The following is an 18,970-nucleotide window of genomic DNA, read 5'->3' as shown; positions in this document are numbered from 1 at the left end:
GCTTTCGTGGGTAAGAACCTCACTTCTTCAGATGCAAGTAATGGAGATTTCCATTACTTGCATCTGAAGAAGTGAGGTTCTTACCCACGAAAGCTTATGCTCCCAATACTTCTGTTAGTCTTAAAGGTGCCACAGGACTCTCTGTTGCTTTAAGCGGTTACGTAGACCAGCCTTTAGATATTAATTACAATACAGAAAGAGGTCATGATTAGGCTTAGGATTAGAAAACATTTGACATTCCTAATATTTTAAGGTTAAAAAAAAAACTCCCAGAAAACCTGCACACATATTCAGAGTCTCTTTACTCATCATAATATATTACTGTAATTCTGCTCTTATTGAAGATTTTCAATAAAATCATCTTTTGAAAAGGTCAGCCTCAAATATGAATGTTTCATAAATTTCTGAACATGTTCAAACAAAAATATTAGAAAAAACTGTTTTGCAAGTTTAGTTATAGTGGTCAACTTGTGGGACTGCTATTAACATAAGAATATTAAACATGCAATATTAAATATTAAATCTGCAAAAATGAAAACAATGTTTATTTTGTGACATCTAGCAGTATTAATAACAAAAGTTAAAATAATTAGTAGATCTGTGATATTCTACACTAGCGTTGGCACAAGGTCTGAATCTGAAATACTGGACATACCATAATTTGTTTTGTACTTGGAAAAGACAAGATAGATAAACAATACACTGCCAAGGAACACCAACTTTGCCATGATGTTAGCCTTAAGGAAAAATGTTTTACAATACTATTTAAAGAAGCAGAAATCCCTCCTCTGACAAAGCTTATGGGGACAATCAGAAAACTGGCGATATTAGTTAACAATTCTTACACAGCTATTACCTTCTAGTAGTTCTTCAAAATCATCAACAAAGAACTCTTTCAGTGGTGGGCGCTTTGGTCTTTTCAAGGTGTTTAGAAGTTGTTGGATTTTTGAGGAAACTCTACTATTCACTGGAACACCTATCAAATTCATATAAAGAATGAGCAGAACAAAGACTTACAAATGCTGTCCTCCCTAAACAAAATCTGTCACCTTTCTGATAACATCGGCCCATACACTGAGGAGCACATTTATACTGTGAAAGTGAAAAAGTGGTTGAAAAAGGCAGGTGCCTGTTTGGGAAAAAACCCATCAATAAGAGCTTTAAACAAATATTAAGGTTGCTTTAAAGCAATGCTATTTACTAGCTGTTTGCCTGCGCTATGTGCCTTCTAATCATCTAATCTAGCTGCAAACAATGCTGACTTTACAGAGTTAGATAATAAACCTGAGTAATGGTGTGGGATTAACAAATGGGATGCTCAGTTTATTTTATATAGGATGAAGGGTTTTTGCTACATCTATATTTATTCAACTTCAAAATGTGTAAAAAAAAGGTACTATAAAGTTTTTTTTAATTGAGTGAGGTTTAGATGGTTTCACAGCACCAGAAACACACTACTACAATACACCACTGGACAGAAGAGCTGATTTAGGCCCTGGCTACACTCTAAACTTCAAAGCGCTGCCGCGGGGAGTGCAAGTGTGGTCGCGTGCCAGCGCTGGGAGAGAGCTCTCCCAGCACTGCAGGTACTCCACCTCCACGAGGGGATTAGCTCCCAGCGCTGGGGCTCCCAGCGCTGGGGCACTGTTTACACGGGCACTTTACAGCGCTGTAACTTGCTGAGCTCAGGGGGGTGTTTTTTCACACCCCTGAGCGAGAAAGTTGCAGCGCTGTAAAGCGCCAGTGTAGCCATAGCCTTATTTTTAGCTTTTGCTTATCTCCGTTTGGGGATTTCCCAGTTTGACATTCAATATACAATTCTGTTTTTGAAATTAAAAATGCGAAATGACTTTTTTTTTTAAACACAACATATAGGTTTACTGTAAAGATGGACACAGGCCATTCTGGTTGCCCAGTGGTAACATTCCTCACTGCAAAATGGGAAACCCGGGATCGATTTCCAGGCTCTCATTCAGTAGGCTATTACAGTGACTTAGAGCACTTCAGAGGCAGCATACTTAGCCACTGAGGGAGAACGAATGATGCACATCGCTAAGAGTAGCCATCCTCTGACTGATTAGTACGTAGCATTAACTTCTTCAAAACCCTCTGCTGGAAGGATGGTGGCAAGGAAATGAAACACAGAAGGCTAAAGGACTAAAGTGGTTCAGTAAACCATGTGCCATGCTTGCCACTATCTGCCCTGAAAAAAAAATTAGGAACATATTGGAATTAACCAAATAGTATAGTAGACGCAGCTTGATGGCTAATACACCTTGTGCTGAGAAAGCAAAGGATCAGGTGTCAAGAAAAACCATACGGTGAGGGAAACGTGCATCTCTGAACCACTTCCTGGCCACAAGCCACACAGCAGCTTTGAACCAAGTTACTGGCTTTCTCTGTCACAGTGCTATTGAAGCTCAGAAGGGAGACTGAGCGTCCAAAGGCAGAATACAGGATCTTCCAAAATACAAGCGGGGGTAGAACAGAGTGTCAAAGGCATGATTTACAAAACATCGTTCCAGTCAACTTCACTTCACGTTTGAATCTTTTACTCTATCAGAACAGTTGCAATCCTATCTCTCTGATCCCTAAGCTTCAGTCCCGGCCATATAGACACTGAACTACTCAAGTCTGCATCTGAATGACATACAGACTTCCAGAAAAGAGATTATCCAAATATTACTGATGAAAGTCTAACCGGAAAGCTATAACCATTGCTGGCACTGAAAAAACAGTAATATAATAGCCTATGGTACACTGTCTATGCAAGTCAGTACAACGGCAAACATTATATAGACCCTCTGTCTATTCAGTGATGCAGAAAAATGGCCAGGTGTTGGAGAGTGGGATCATTTTGACATATTCACCATCTGCAGTTTCTAGTATGCTGCTGTTGTAGCCCCTGGGAATTCCTCGTACTGATGCTACTTGTGGTCGCTCATGATGCAAGTGTTCTACAAGACCCGTTGTTACGTCAGGAGGAGCAGAGTGGTTATCTGTGAGGATATAAGAAACAGACACAGAAGACCCATCAAACATCTTAGTTATTAATATACAAAGTTGCCTCTCACTGTACACTTATACTTTTCCAGCTTTTTATCTGCAGAAGCCCCATCCCAAGCCAGACAGTAAGAAAGAAAACGGATAAAATATTGCAACAGACACTGTATCTTTGGGATTGATCAGAGCAAGTTTTGGTGGGCAGCCAAATCCCTTCTCCTTAGCGAATCTGATCACTTTGGGGTGAAACTAGAGGGGACCCACTGTGGGTGAATAGAAGGAAGGAAGGAGGAGTGAAAGGCAGGCAGCCTCTGGTCCGCTGGCAGAAGGGGGATGCTCCCAGAATCCAGACTAGGAAAGGAAAACACTGAATTAGGCACTGCAGGGAGCCTTGCACCAAGAAGAGAAGGGAGTCAATAAGAAAAGGTCCCTGAAGGGAGCCTCAAGCCCAGGGACTGCAGCAAGTGCTGATTTTAGATCTCCAAGGGTACGTCCAGACTACCCACCATATCTATCGGGGATATATCGATCCCCAAACGTGCTCCCGTCGATCCCGTGAGGACGGGAGATAAGTTGAAATAAGATACGTCGACTTCAGCTACGCTATTCCCGTAGCTGAAGTTGCGCATCTTCTATCGACCCCTCCGCCCAAGAGAGAGATTGTGGGAAGGCCCAGAAGGCTGAGGACCAAACAGGAGACACAAATGCAGCACAGTTAAGCCCAAAAGATGTTGAGATCCTCATTTAAGGATGGACTTTCATAACCAGGTGTGTGGTTCCTTTGCAGGAGTGCGTGGCCCCTCTGTGGTTAGCTCCAGGCTAGATCAGAAAGGTGTAACCATGCCTTGTTAATTGTGTTATGCCCTCAATATTTACTCGTAATGGTTACTGCCTGTCTTTCACACACACTCAGCTAGACTGAGTGAAATTCCTTGTTTATTTTGTGATTCCAGAGAGAGTTTCATTCTTCACCGGACCCTTTGAATGTTAGAGGCCCATGTGGCTCTAATAGCTAGACAGTCTTCAGCACTCGGCTCCAGAGATTATAGCATGGTTGTCACAGCTACAAACACTTAATGTTTCTGCTACAAATACTCACAGAGGAGTAGGCTCAGGTCTATGTGAGACAAGAGTGAGTTGCAATCTGGTGGGATAAATTCCGTTTAAGATGTGGCTGGTATGAGATGACGGAAGACACATGGTGCACCATTTGCACACATTTTATATTTTAATTTTAAATGGAGAAAGCAGGAGTGTCCCAGGGATGAAGCCACTGAAACAGCTTCTAAGGTTAATGGCTGGTATGCATCTGCAAAGCTGACGTTCAGAGATGGGTTCCTATGTGGGGAGACTCCTCACATGTACGGAGGGTTAAGTTGAGAAGTGAAGCAACAGTAATTGATTGAAAACTGCCCTCCAACAACTAGCATGTGATGATTGAGATCACACCATCTTCTTCAACCTAGGTAGAGTCTACCCACCTAAGCCTGTGGCAATGACGGTCAGTTACAGCTTTCCCTCAAGAGGGTCCAACCACCCAGGATCAATGTGACACCCATATTAGGGAAAGAGTTCAGAATGCAGCTGCAACTGAAAAACCCACAGTCTGGAAGAAGCAATCAGGCAGGCATCAGAGCTTCAACTGGAGACCCTAGATATCCAGAGTCCTAAGGAGGAGCTGCGTGAATGGAGCAGAGAGAATGAACTACCTTTGCGAGGTAGGAATACCTTGCCCTAGTACTGAAGGAGGTGATCGATGTCAATGAGAGCTGTGTAGTGCGCTAGCACAGCTCAAAGAGACTGAAATCCAAAGGAGGATTTCAACACGTCACAGAATTCTGTATTGGCAAGGCATAGCTCCATCAGAGAAGTTTGTCAAGGATGGAAACTGGAGCTTTAGGCAGCTGGATAGAGGACAGTTGGGACTTTTGGGAGCTGGGGAGATCTGGGAGGCACTGGGGGATAAGCAAGTTAGTGAGCTATTTCTGCAAAAGTGATCAGCAATGAAACAGTTAATATCTACAATTACATTAATCATTAGGTTCCAGAGGAAACTATCCATGGAGATGAATGGAATAGTTTTAATTTTGCAGAGCTATTATTTCCATTTGCCTGCAGTCTTAGGGCAACAATACTGCACCAGTGGCATTCAATTCACAGATCTTCATACCACAAGAGCCAGATACTTTTTTCCCCATTAAAGTTTAGATTCCAGAGCACAATTCTGGGGCACACTCAGGATCAGAGAACACTCTGGGCTTTGATCATAACTTGGCAGTTTGCATCCATCAGATGTGCCCACTAAAATGGCCAAGACGGAGACCACCATCACTGTTTAAAAATTAACATTGTATATTAATCTAGTTCTTATGAATGGAAGTAAACAAACAGCAGTGAAAAGTAAAATCACAGAGCAAATGAAGCATAAACATCTGAAGTGCAAACTTTTCTACACCACCACACCAAGAGGGCTCAATTTAGTTCTGGAGGAATCACCTGGGGGACAAAGGTAGTTCTGTTCTCATGCCTATTCAAATCCTTGATATATGTTGAGAATATCTCCAAGGGGGCCACTTGTGAGGATAGGTTTTTGTAAGCAGACGCTTGTTCGCGGCAACAGCTTGTAAGAGCAATCGCCACTTATGGGAACATTTCCCTTGGGAACACTTTCTCTGCTGTGAATTGTCAACACTCCCCATAATAGCAACAGCTGCTTAGGACCAAAAGAGCACCAATATGTTGCTACTAATGAGTGTCTACTGTATTATGTAAGTTGCCTACCAGGTACTTACTGGAGTTGGTCCTGCTTTGAGCAGGGGGTTGGACTAGATGATGACCTAAAGTCTCTTCCAACCCTGATATTCTATGATTCTACTGAACTGGGATCACAAACTCCTTTCACAGGGACGAAACCCCAAAATGTCAGAAAGTAATATTTAGTCAGTCACTCTCTCATGACAGCCTGAATTGGAAGGGATAATAACGTGGTAATTGAACGTGAAATCTGGCTTTTCAAACCATGTAAAAGGGTTTTATGATAGAATATTGAGTATTTGGCAGACACCCAAAATGTCATTGGTATGTCCTATTGTGCCCAGTTTTGGTTACTTTATTAAAAACGGAAACATTTTTTGCTTTAATAAAGCACTAAAACAAACATTGACTTAATGCAGCACAAAAGGGAAAACTGAGTCGAATGCACGTATGAGGCTCTTAGTGCAACATTAATCCAGAAAACTCATATTCTGTTAAATTTACAGGGTCCAGCCTCAAATAACAGTATCTTGCACAGCTCATGATCCCTGAATAAACTCCCCAAAATGATCACTCAAAATCAGATCTGCTATGTGGCTTTGTCAATAGAAGGTCAGAAGAATACCACCACCTTTATATTTACAAGTCTTCTGCTGGGAAAGGGAATTGGGAGCCAGTAATAAGATAATCTCAGGGAAAGAATACTGGGGTATATGACGACTCTAAAATTGGGAACTAAAGTGGGAAGCCAGTTTAGACCTACAGATTTGGCTGTATCAGATTTTCACTGTTTGCCTTCAGGTACCAGTCAGTCAAATAGGCCTTTTAAATAACTAAAAAGCTACTGAAATTGAACCAGAACAACCAGAAAAATAAAATAGTTAAAAAAAAACACCCAACAGGAATTCAGTTGGAATGGCAAGTGGGTTCTCACATAAAATCTGGATCCAGATCTACTTCTTTCTTGGGTTCACTCTTCAACCCAACTCTCCTCAGCTCAGCATCTCAAGGCTTGTCTACACAGAGTAGCAACACACACAATGGGGGTGAGATTTCTAAAGCACACTGACATGCTGAGCATTAAGTGGTCCTTTAATTATTTCAACTGTGCTGATCACTTATCCTGAACTCACAGCTCACGCTTTTCAGTCCTTGTTTCAAATCCAGTGCCCTTCTTTGTACCTTTTACTATGTTGTTAGTCTTAATTTAGTGTACAATTCAGAACATAGAATATTCTGAGTGGTCTTCTCTGGAAAATTACTATTCAAAGCTGACTTGAATGTTTCACTATTTTTGTACCTACCTATAGAATACTTTATAAAAGCACCTTGGAATATAAAATGTGTGCGTATTGTTGAAGTCACCCATATAATTTTGTTCTACTCTACTTGTCCTTGTGAACATACTAGTATTAACATTAACATTCCTTCCACAAACATACAAACAATTATTCCAATTCTTCCAAGGTTAGATTGCTAATATCCTTCTCAGAGTGATTAAGTACTGAGAGCCCCATAACTCCATTGTGTGAAACAGAGAATACGCTCAGAGATCCAATAGGACTTTTCTATTCTACTTACGCTCAAAGACCTCACGTCTTTTTAAACACTGTGAGGCGGAGCAGCACTAATGGCTGACACTAACTGCAGTTCCAGTACATTCTGCAAGCCTTCGAACCGGCAACCAGGATCTGGCAATGCTGCAATGCCACCCCCAGTTCCCCATATTTATAGAGCTGTTGGGAGTAGGGGATGCTCTGGGGACATGAACTAAAACATCCCTGGTGGGAAGAGAAAGATGGGCCCAAACTTATGGCTGATGGTTGGTTTATATGTAATGAATTGTTCAGACCAGTTACTAATGGATACACGTTCATATAATTAAAAACACCCTCAAAAGCCAGCACTAGCAAAGGAGAGCGTACTACACTCAGCCACAGAGCTGAACCGTTCTAGTCAGCTAGTCAGGGTTAAAGAACAGTGAGTAGAGAGAGAGGTGTGCAGCTGCTGCCTGTGCTTTTGGGCAGAGAGAGAGAGAGAGAGAGAGAGAGAGAGAACCAACACACTTCAGCCTCTAGGAGCTTTCTAAACAGGGGCGGCTCCAGGCACACCAGCGCAGCAAGCGCGTGCCTGGGGCGGCAAGCTGCGGGGGGCGGCCTGCCGGTCGCTGTGAGGGCGGCAGGCAGGTGGCTTTCGGCGGTGCGCCTGCGGGAGGTTCGCCGGTCCCGTGGCTTCGGCGGCAATTCAGCGGCAGGTACGCTGATGGCGCGGCACCGGCGGACCTCCTGCAGATATGCCACTGAATCCGTGCGACTAGCAGACCGCGCGCAGGCGCACCGCCAAAAGCTGTCTGCCTGTCGTGCTTGGGGCGGCAAAAAACAGAGCCGCCCCTGTTTCTAAAACACTAGCATTTCAACATGGAAACACATCTTCTTGCAAAAAGTTAAGACCAGATTTCTTTCCTATTCATTTCCAAAGTGGAGAACAGATCTCTATGTAAACAGAGGAGGGAGCTGGAGATATGAGGAAGGGACACACTCCCCACCCCAACAGAAGCTTCCTGAGAGGGGGAAAAACGTCCATATCTCTATCTGGGCTTCCATTCATTCCCTGCTACATTAGTGAACTGGAGAAAATGGCCCATCTGGGGGGAAAGGGACTTGAAGAATAGCAGGACAACTCCAGTTCCTACCAGCAACTGCCTGTGGAGAGTCCAAGGGAGCCTGCTGCTGCAGAGAACTGGGGCACCTCATGGTCACAAGAGAAGATGGAGGTGCCCTGTTGGAGCATGGATATGCATTTATGGACTGGCAGCTTCTCTTTTCTTTCTTAATTCTAACGACAGGCTGTAGAAAAACAAAAGCTGGTGCTTCAAGATCAGCCTGAGGCAGGAAGCAACTGGGAAGCAGGCCAGCAAGGAGCTTAGATGGGGAGGAGCTGGGGACGAATCCTTTCTGGCTGAATGGCTGCTTCCTTCCTGATGGAAAGAAGACAGGAACACTCCCCGCATGTATCACAACCAGTGCCAATCACACCATAGGAAACCAGATTTATCAGGCTGGCTGGGTTTGAAGTGTCATAAATGAATTGTACTACATTGCTGTATTTTCCACGCACATACTGAAGCGATTCAGTCTAGAGGATACACCTAGCAGATTGCATAGATCATTGTGCAAAGTCTGAGGATGGTAGCTGGAATGGTAGAATTAACTGAATATTTGATGAATATATTCATTAACCACAGTCTGTTCAGTTAAGTGTGCTTCAATTAGTGTTGGAGAAAGGTCTGTATGTTCATTTTGTAAGTCTAATGAAGTGCTTCAATATAATTCAGCAGGACCTCTGAAATATTTGCAGAGCAAATGTCTGTGTATAATACATACAGGCAACAGACCCATATAAACAAAAAAGTTAGATAAGTAAAGTGGCCAAGTCCCGAAGTTTTAAGACAGAACTCTCACTGTCTTCAATGACTGTCACCTGTGTACGCATGAGGTAAGAACTTCAAGATATGGAACAGAGGTTAATTAAAAAAAAATCACTCCTCATTTTATGCTGTATTTTTAAACTTCTTCAAACCATTTGGTAGATGTATTGAAAATGTACTGTTCCCCACTCCCAAAAGGAACTTTTAGTATTATATTACCCCAAAACCATTATTAAACACACACACAGACACACACACACATACACACAGACACAGCATCAACCTTCACCAGTCTAGATGAAATAATCCCTTACACTTTAATTCTGGAAAGAAAAGGAGTGGGTTTTCTCTCTGTACCACTGAGTCTCCCAACTGCAGAGGTCCACTATTCTGTAAGAATGATCTAGGATGCGTCCAGCACCCTGGTAACCCTGAGTTCTAGCCCCTCAGTGGTAGGGAGAATGAGGCAGGACTATTGCTTGAACGCGGGTTACAAATACATTTTGTTCAACAAATAGTTCTATGCTTTTCACTTCCGTTCCAATATTAAATGTCATTCAGTACTTGTTGCATAACTTTCCTCTAGATAATAAATCTATACCCAGATGCATTGTACACACACACTGTTAATCCAAACGTTTAAAAACATCTGTGTTGGCACCTAATCTAAATGTAAATCTTGTATAGCATTCCAACAGACCTCTTGTTCATGGAGGTTTTCCAACTAAATTACCTTTGAATACCAGATCCTGAAGTTACTTGGGCTAGACAAGTGGATGTCAGAAGGCATGTCCTGAACATTTGATACCTCATTTTGAAATTGTGTTTCTTATGTACTAGAAAGGTACCTTTGATTCGATTTACCAGGACACTAACATTTTAGCAAGGGAATGCTTGTTGGTAATTTGTAAGTATCTATTTATAGTGGAAAATAATACATGACACATACCTGGCCTGTGGATCGTACACTTTAATAGGAATACTCTTAGTAAAGTATGGCACTTATGAGAATACCTGACTTCCGTGTATAACCACACTTGTATTTTTCAGCTTTGCTTAACAATTGATTTACTCTTTTTAGCTACAAACAGGCAGTTCTTTTACTAACCTAGCTGAGCGTGGGCCATAAGATCTGCAAGCACAGTGGCAGCAGCGGTGGCAGTAGCAGTATTGGAAGCAGCAGCAGGTTTCCCTCCTGGATGGGATGAGGTGGAGGATGCAGAGGATGAGGTGGAGGAGCCCTGGATAACCCGGTTAAGCCAGGGCTCTACGTTGGAATGGCTCTGGAACGGAGTGGAGGTGATCCGCCCTTGCCGACGTAACGAGCCCTCATCTTCTGAGGCAGACGATGTGTCTGTGATTAAAATAATGATGACAGGCATGTAATGTAGGAATGACCCAATAAAGGGGAACATGAAGTCTTTCCATGTTCTCCATTTGGCATTTCTCATGCACTAAACATGAGACGCATGTTCTAAGCATATGGCACATTCACATGCACAAATTCTGTTCCATTGCCACCCTTTCATAGTGGTAGTGCTTAACTTTGATACAGGAGCCTTAGAAAACAATGTCTAACACAGCAAAACATTTCATTTTAACTGCTTTATTTGGAATGACAAAAATATAATCTGCTAAATAAGCCACTTCTGCCTAAGCTATTGAATATATACAGTAACAACATGGCAAAGGACATATACACACTTAGTGCTCTCTATTTTTGGATAGTCGGAGCAGAACTACCCCCACAGCTAAGAATTAAAAGTTCAGCACTGTTTTCCATTTGAACCCCTGCATAACTTGATTCCTCTTTCTAGATTCATAAAACAATGACAGCAAAAAGCACACCCAAAGGCCAGCTCATTTACTGCTAGTAAATCTGGGCTGCTCAATGAAATATTTATTTTACATTGGTTTAGTTTCATCACAACGATAATGAATTAGGAACCCAATCCAAAAGGTACGTGTATTCCGGCTAGTCCAGTGCATGACACGGCTGAAACTTATTAAGGCCTTTTGTTACAGTGGTGGCAGCCACACATGGCTACAGCTAAGGTTTGATCACTCCCGTTTTAACTGCCTGCTTCAAGTTACTTAGAACTTGCTGAAACTTTCATCTTCTGGACTCAAATTTTCCATGTTAGAAATCATCACCTTTGGGCAGAAGACAAACAGCTCAAGGAAATAAGGTTTGCTTGGGGAAATTCATTTTGTCGCATTATGGAAAAATTCTTGCCTTTTTTTTTTTTTTAAAACAAGTTCCCTAGCCAAAATAGCTGAGGTCTGAAGCTGAAATTTGGCATGGAAGTAGCCGTTGCTGAAGAGGGTGCATGGCCTTTTCCTAAGAAAAATTGGTTTTTGCGCTGACAGAGCATTTGAACCTCAGTGTTCACAGCATTTATTTTATTTTTGCTCAACTCCTTAAATGAAAAATGAAGGAATGACACACGGCACACACATTATCAATTAATGAGTTTCATAGCAAACTGGTCAGTAATCAATAATCTAAATACATGCACACTGAAAGGGATAACTGAGGCTGAGGGAGACGCTGCTGCAGACTGTAAGGTGAACAGAAGCTGAGAAAAGGTGCTGGCCAGGTTTCTGAAGGTGTGAAATTGCAGAGGAAAGGTTCCAACCAGCCTTGGAAGGCATGAAGGGGCTGAGACTAGGGCTGAGGACTCTGAATGACCTACAGGACCATTCACATTCCCTCAGTCTCCATCAAACCTCACTGGGCTGACAGGTTTCTCCTGGCCATAACCTGACAGGTGCTTTAGGAGCTCAGCAGCTGGGGAAGGTGCCTTGCTGGGGGAGTTCCTAAGCTACACAAGAACAGGCATTGTCCTTTGGTGTAGCCTAGGATCTCTGCCAGGCCAGAGATTTCCCAGCAGCAGAGATCCTGAGAGTCACAAGAGAAGAGTCTTTTCGGAGAAACAGCAACAGGGCAGGGGAGGAGAGGTGTTCAGATGGTCTAGAAGCCAAATAGTTTCAGATGATGGCATTTACACTGCTCTGTACCATTTGTGTAAACCAGCAAAATCTTGGAGGCTGAAGCTCCTCCTCTGGATATTTTTCTTCCAGACTTTTTCAACTGATGCTACATGGGCAGGTGACAGAGTTAATGTGGAATACCTGCAATCTTAACTTTGGTATTTCCTAACCTTTGGTAGATTAACGGTTCCAATATAATGTACTATTAACATAGTTTTGATATGGAATTACATGAAGAATCCCAGATTACATATAGCAACAAACATGAATATTGCCAGATGCTTCATACATTATTCCCTGGGGTTATCAAGAATTTAACACTTCCAGTAATTTGAGAATCATTGGTTTTAAACAGTGCAAAAATATGAAAATTCGAGATCCCTCTTGTAAAGAGAGAATTATCCAGTGGCTTCAACTGGATCCAGTGGGCTGAGTGAAGCTCTAATATCATCTGACCATTTCGCCTCAAATTATGGATTTATGCCAGTCAGGACATATTTTGAGTAAAAATATATTTATCTGTAACAATAGTTCTTTGAAGAGATACAGCTGTCATAGATCACCAGGCTTGGATTTGTGCCCTGCGGATAATACTTCTGGGGAACTCCCAGAGCTTAAAAGTTCTTGGCTGCTGGCTCTAGCAGGGGTCATTGCAGCTGCCTTTCTAATGAGGCCAAAGCATAAATCCTTAATGCCTGGAACTTGCACTTACTCTGAGGCTAAAGGTGAAAACTGAATATGCAAAAAAAGTAACCAAAGAGGATTACCAACCCCTCAAGTATGAAGGGCACTGGGTGGTGATCAATCTCAGATATATCTCCAGAGAACCATAGTGACAGATGAGTATGTTTCTTGTCACCAAATACATATGCTCAGATAACGTTCCATACTTGGTTCTTGAAGAGCTGTGCAGAGAATGCTATGTCTGCCTTACAAATCTCCCTAATGAAATCTGATCACAGGTTAGCTGCAAAAACCAACATCCTTTGGACCAAATGTGTATCAGCAGGATATCTGAAGTCACAATTCAATAAAATTTATGTAGAAAAAAACTCACATCCAGATGGATGCAACAACATGTTAAACATGTTAATAGGATGAGACTAATTGATTAAAAGGGAATTTAACAATCTCAAAGGATTTTATCCTTGAACTTCAGCTTAAGTAACTAGGACATGCAGCTTCCTCACCCTGTAAGCTGACGTTACTGCCACCAGGAAGTGACATCTTGTATGAGAAACTTCAGTTCCCAAGTATTAAGAAGAAAACTTATTCAATGTCAGAACCACACAGACAGATTAAAATGTTTACACACATTAAGTCCTAAACAGTTCCTGATGTCAGGAAATTGAAAATGATGTGCCTTGAAAATTACTGCAAAAAGCAAAGCTGGCTGGTAAAGGTGCTATTTGGAAAGAAGTCTCTAATCCTGACGTACGAAGAGCAGTGTTCGTGAGTATGAAAAATGATCCACGTGGGACTTGCACTGTACACCCATCTGCTATACTATTTCCAGGCAGTTAGGGGAACCTCAGAGACCAACATCCTTCAACTTTAACCCATTAGCAACCATGCTGATTGGGAAATGTATTCAGGCTTAGATGCAGAAAACTGCCATGATTCCATGTGCTCGGACGGGGCAAGCTTCTCAGTGCAATGGGATTGGCTATCAGCATTTTTACAAGGTCAAGAACTCTATTTCCTTGATTAAGGTCAGATCCTCTGTTGGCCAAGTATTTACTGCCAGAGGATATTCAGACATGCAATTTCCCTTCCTAACAGATTGGGAAGACATTGTCCAAAGGAAGCTTTTTGGTGATGCACACAAACACCTGTAATTTTGTGTTCATTGAAGTGTCAATAAAATTATTTTCTACTTGACCAGCCCCTGATCCAAGATACACTAATGATCAACTTAGCCTGTTTGTAATCATGTTATCCTTTCCTGACTTGGAAGGGATAACTAGTATGTTTTTAGGGTAATGTGCAATCCCAACATCCTCATACAGAAGGAATGAGTGAATCAACTCTTCCATATTTGTTTATATAAAATGAGGTAGCATAGCTGGCTGTTTGGATCAAAGACACCATTTGGGTTACCACATATCTTATGGTCTGGACAGCATTTAAGACCACCCTTGCCTGCAGAGTTTGATGTAGATTTTGTTCTCTGAGACATCACGAACCCTAGAAGGTGCAAAGTTATGCCATGTGAGCTCCCCATCCCAGGCAGGATGTATTCATAGTTACTACAATTTGGACAGGAGTAATTTGGGAGACTTTCCCAATTACAGGTTGTTCCTGAACTTCCACTCAAACACGTATTGTAGTTTGTCTGTCATTCAGATGCAATGCAGGAAATGTGTTACTTGCAAATCTTGAGACTTCAGGGCCCACAGTGGTTGCCTCATAGGCAGGAGTGTTGGGAGTAACATGAACACCCCTGTGGCCATGCTGTCCAACGTTTTCAGCAAGTCTGTGTTGAAACCTTCTGACTGGCAAACCTTAAATTCCATGTTTCGTCCTAGGGTACAGTCTTTTTAGATGAGCCCCATCTAGCATGGGTTGCATAACCTTCAATTGTCTGAGGAACAAGCTTAGACTTCCCACTGACTCCAGCACTGGTAGAAACTGATTCTTGTCCTACCAAAATGACATGCTTCTTGATGGCCCCATCCTCCAAATAAGGGGAAACATTTGCTCTTATTCTGTGTAGAAACATTAATAAGTATTTTATGAATTCATGCAGCACCAATGCAAAAAAAAGACTTAAAATGGTTTAGGAACTCTCTCCTTAGTGACATGGAACTTAGCTGGGTGATGTACCCTCTTGTGTTTATAGATCATAGCAAGTCCCAAATTACATAAGCAGTCACCCTCACCTAGGAAAAACATGATTGTTTCTAGAGATACCAGTTGACCATTTCTTTCACTAGATATAAGTTGGGGTCTTTACTTCCTCATAAGGACCCTGCTGGGTGCACTTGGCACCCAATTACCTCAGTGACAGGCATGTCAGAATATACATACCTCCCTTCTCTAGCAGGCGGCTGATACTTTTTTAAGAGAATGTATATCCTGCAGTTTCTTCCTCATACTGAGGATGTCAAGGACATTCTCGAGCAGGACACTTTGGAGAAGTTTATCTAATCTGAATTCTGTAGCCATGCTTCATAAACAGAACTCAATGTGCCTGAGGTAATCAGGGTCACAAGGGGAAAAGGGGCTAGTTTCCCTTCCCTCAGGGTAGTCCTCCTGAGTAGATAAAAGATGACTGGCTGCTTGCTTTAAATTCTATCAAAACACCAGATTTTTTTGCTTCCTAGAAGCAGGGTTCAGTATACTGATTGCTGTTGGAAAAGAGCCAGAGAACTAGGAGCATCCCTAAATCTAGTAGAAATAATAGCTGGCTTCTTTGCTGGTGCTTTCCCTTATCAACTCTATGAGGCAGGAGGACTGGATGGCTGCCTAAGTAAATAAACTGTGTTTGAGAAACACACTTCCCATTTTTCTCCAAAAGGTTTCCATCATCATACAAGCCCCAGCTGTATCTCTACATAAAAGCTCAATGTTCACTACACCATGCATGTCTGTACGTTTTGATTCTGGAGTGAGCTACTTGTGTTGCCAATCAAAGGTAGTTCAGACCTGATATCATGCTGTTTCCAAACACCTCTAGAAACCACTTAAAATGTACTTCAGGGAAGAAAATTCACAAAGATGTGGGCCTTTCCCATTCCAAATTGGTACAAACACATGCTGAAACAGACATTACAGACTGGCTAAACCCTTCTTCTGAAAAAATGTGGAACAGCGTATTGTCAGGCTTCCTAATGGTGACAACAGCCTGTGACACAAGTCTTGTGTTAGGAAGGAGAACCAGCAGCCCTTGTAACCAAGTATTTCCTTTTCGTAGATCTATCAACCATCAGTTTAGGACTGAGTGGGTGGAAAACATTCCTTTATTTGCAGGGGGAACTATCAGCAGATACTTCAAATGTGTCCTGGAGTGCTTCCAGAGAAAACAGAATGGCCAACATTTTCTCAATAAATAGAGGGAAATTCCATTTTGGTTTTGGCTTTTATAAAGAAAGAGAAGGCTGTGGAATCCAATCATTTTTCCTCTTCTGCCTCAGAAACTGGAGCACTTATGATGGCAAGTAGTTTTCCGCCAAGCCTGAGGACAACACTCCTGTATGCTCTCCTATTCACAAATATCAGAGGGGTAGCCGTGTTAGTCTGAATCTGTAAAAATCTCCTATTCACAGTACGCTTCATCCTAGACAGACAACCCAAACTGCTGCAGCGATACAGGAAGTTGTAGGACCGATGTTGCTGAAAGAGGCATTGACCATGATTACTCCAAGACACCGCTGCTGATGGTTCAAATCACCTTTCCTGGACACCGGATTCCCTAAGCAAGGAGGATGTTTCAAGGGTTCTGAATAGACGCTTCAGGTGGTCTACTTGCACGTGAGCAGACCCAGGAGGAAACTCTGCAGTCTTCACCTGCAGCTGGGTGCTGAACCCTGGTTCACTTGAGGCTTTTAACTGTGAGGCAATCCAGGCCAACCTGAAGTCTAACTTGTGAAAGTCAATGCAGGTGTCCAAGAGAGACTTCAGACACTCAGGCTGGGAAACCACATCCCAGCAATCACTGTCCATGCCCCAAAGTAAACCTGTCATTGGTTATATTTTTCTGAAATTATTATTATAACATAACAGAGTCATCAAACAAAAATACTCGCAAAGTTTTTAAAGGTGATTAGCTTCTCTATATCTGAAAGACAAAAAGGGTAAAGGGGAAGAGAAATAGAAGATACGGACCATGAACTTAGACTGCCACAAATATCCCTTCAAAGTACATTTTTATTAATAAAGGTGGGCAAAGAATCCATAAAAATGCATTACACAAAGAACAGGTAAATAGCAAAGTTTTCTTCAAAGGCCGAGGGATTGAGAGAAAAGATGTGGCCCAGCAAACAGGAGAGGCACAACAGCCCAGGCAGTACTTCCGCTGATGGTGCTAAGAAATGGAACTGAGGTGAAGGCATCAGAGCTCACTGTGGCTCTACTCCAGGGCAGCTCACAAAAGGACCGTGACAGAATCAGTTGTTCAAAACTTTAGAGTCGGTGAGAAATTCACTTACATTGGCATACAAGACACTGACCCCAAAGTACTCAGCTTGCTAGAACAGCATGTATCTGCAGAATGAGGTTTTTCTTATCCTTACGATGATCTGGGATGAGAAGGCAAAAGGCACCTAATATTTTGTCTTTCCTCTCTTTAAAAGTAATGGAAGTAACAGGGTGGGGTTTTTTTGGCTTTTTTTTTTTCTAAATATATTTTGGGCTAAACACTCTTAAATTCACAACAAGTGATGAGCTCTAGGCATGAACCATAAGTGATTTAAACAAACTAGGAGGCTATTTTACAAACGAGGAGCTTTTTCAATAGTTTAATTTTGTAAAGCATTTCTCACCAGCCATTTTAAAAAAAGGTATCTCATGCAACATTTAATAAAGAATCCACAAAGCTCTGACATATTTTTGCCATGATGATACTTTCAGAATGAGACTTTACAAATGAAGATAAACAAGTTTTTGTGCTTAAGAAGGGCTACTATTCACCCTAAAGCTTTTCTAAAATCTTAAGAAAAGAGACAGAAAATCTTGTGGAAGAAAAGAAATGCGGACAGTGACCAAATCTAACCTACATTTTAGCATCAGGACTAACGTTCACATAGCATGCAAGAAGCTTACTGCAACACATGGGAGACTTCAAAGTCAGTAGAATAAACTGCATTCACTCACTACATTTGCAATGTTAAATTTACCTGACAATGTTTATGTATGCTGACTTATTAGATACCTGGAGGAGTGTATGTTTCTACTGAAGAGTGTACAAGAACAGAGCGTCTTTTTGAAGGCATGGGCATTTTCCTCTCTTTGTATTTAGCCAAAGCTGCTTGTACTGCTTCAGTGTGGACATCTAGATAGTAATAAACAACAACAAAAACAGTTATGAAATGAAGTAAAACTACATTTTCCTTCCAAAACATTATACATGCCATAGATTTAACCTTCTTTACAAATTAGTGGTGCTACATCATGGTTCATAACATTAATTATTTAGTCTGACAACGTATGCTCAGGCCCCTTGTTCAGTAATCCGTTTGTTTCACCAGCACTTAGTTACTAAGTAGAAGCAACATATTTCCAGTCTCAACAGCAGCAGCTTTTTCACCGTGTTGGAGAGTCAGAAAGCACAAAGGTCTAAAGGCCAAAACAGTAACAACATACTTTTAGTTTAGCAGCTGTGATATTTGCATTTACTCATGTACCCTAGCAAACTCAGTGACACATCCATACTGTAAGGTTTCCCCAAGTATGCTGTGATCCCCCTTGAGAGGATCTGAAGGTCTCATGGGAGGTGGGGGAAGGCTGCAAAGCAGAAAAACCTTTAAATTATTCTTCAAAGTCTCAGCTTTCATTTTAAACATAGTCTTCGTAGTTACAACTGGGGAGAAAACCTTCAAAACGTGAAGTGAGTAACTGATGCAGAGATGTCTGTCTGAGTTTACAAACAGCCTGAAACAACAGCTCTGAGATGTGAACGGTCTTAAAAAACAAACAAAAAACACAGTGCTAACTCAGATACCAATTATTCTACTTCAAATGTTGACAAATACCAAAGAATGTATAAAAAGGAAGTATATTATGAATATATCAGCTATGACCGGAGTCCCTGGGGAGCCAGCTGAGGTCACTCAATTAGGGTGACAATCCCCA

At 41.8% G+C, this 18,970-nt stretch overlaps 1 protein-coding gene across 10 annotated transcripts in view; it reads right to left on the bottom strand.

The window, feature by feature from the left end:
• DIP2A (disco interacting protein 2 homolog A) overlaps positions 1–18,970 on the bottom strand; it is a 200,231-nt gene that overhangs the window by 76,001 nt on the left and 105,260 nt on the right. For 9 of the 10 annotated variants that reach the window (XR_010591670.1, XR_010591669.1, XM_065562263.1 and 6 more), the window contains 4 exons: positions 18,051–18,170; positions 10,293–10,538; positions 2,871–2,999; positions 857–976 (listed from right to left, as the gene is read on the bottom strand). Coding sequence is in view for 8 of the 10 variants with exons in the window: in XM_065562263.1 (XP_065418335.1) it covers positions 857–976; positions 2,871–2,999; positions 10,293–10,538; positions 18,051–18,170 (615 nt within the window). In the remaining 2 variants the exon portion in view is untranslated. The remainder of the gene's footprint in view (positions 1–856; positions 977–2,870; positions 3,000–10,292; positions 10,539–18,050; positions 18,171–18,970) is intronic. The other variant, XM_065562261.1, reaches the window with a different exon arrangement.

The sequence above is a fragment of the Chrysemys picta genome, chromosome 11, assembly GCF_011386835.1.
Source record: "Chrysemys picta bellii isolate R12L10 chromosome 11, ASM1138683v2, whole genome shotgun sequence".
Taxonomy (NCBI): Eukaryota; Metazoa; Chordata; order Testudines; family Emydidae; genus Chrysemys; species Chrysemys picta.
The sequence above is the reverse complement of the archived record's forward strand: the minus strand, read 5'-3'. Positions and strand labels throughout refer to the sequence as shown.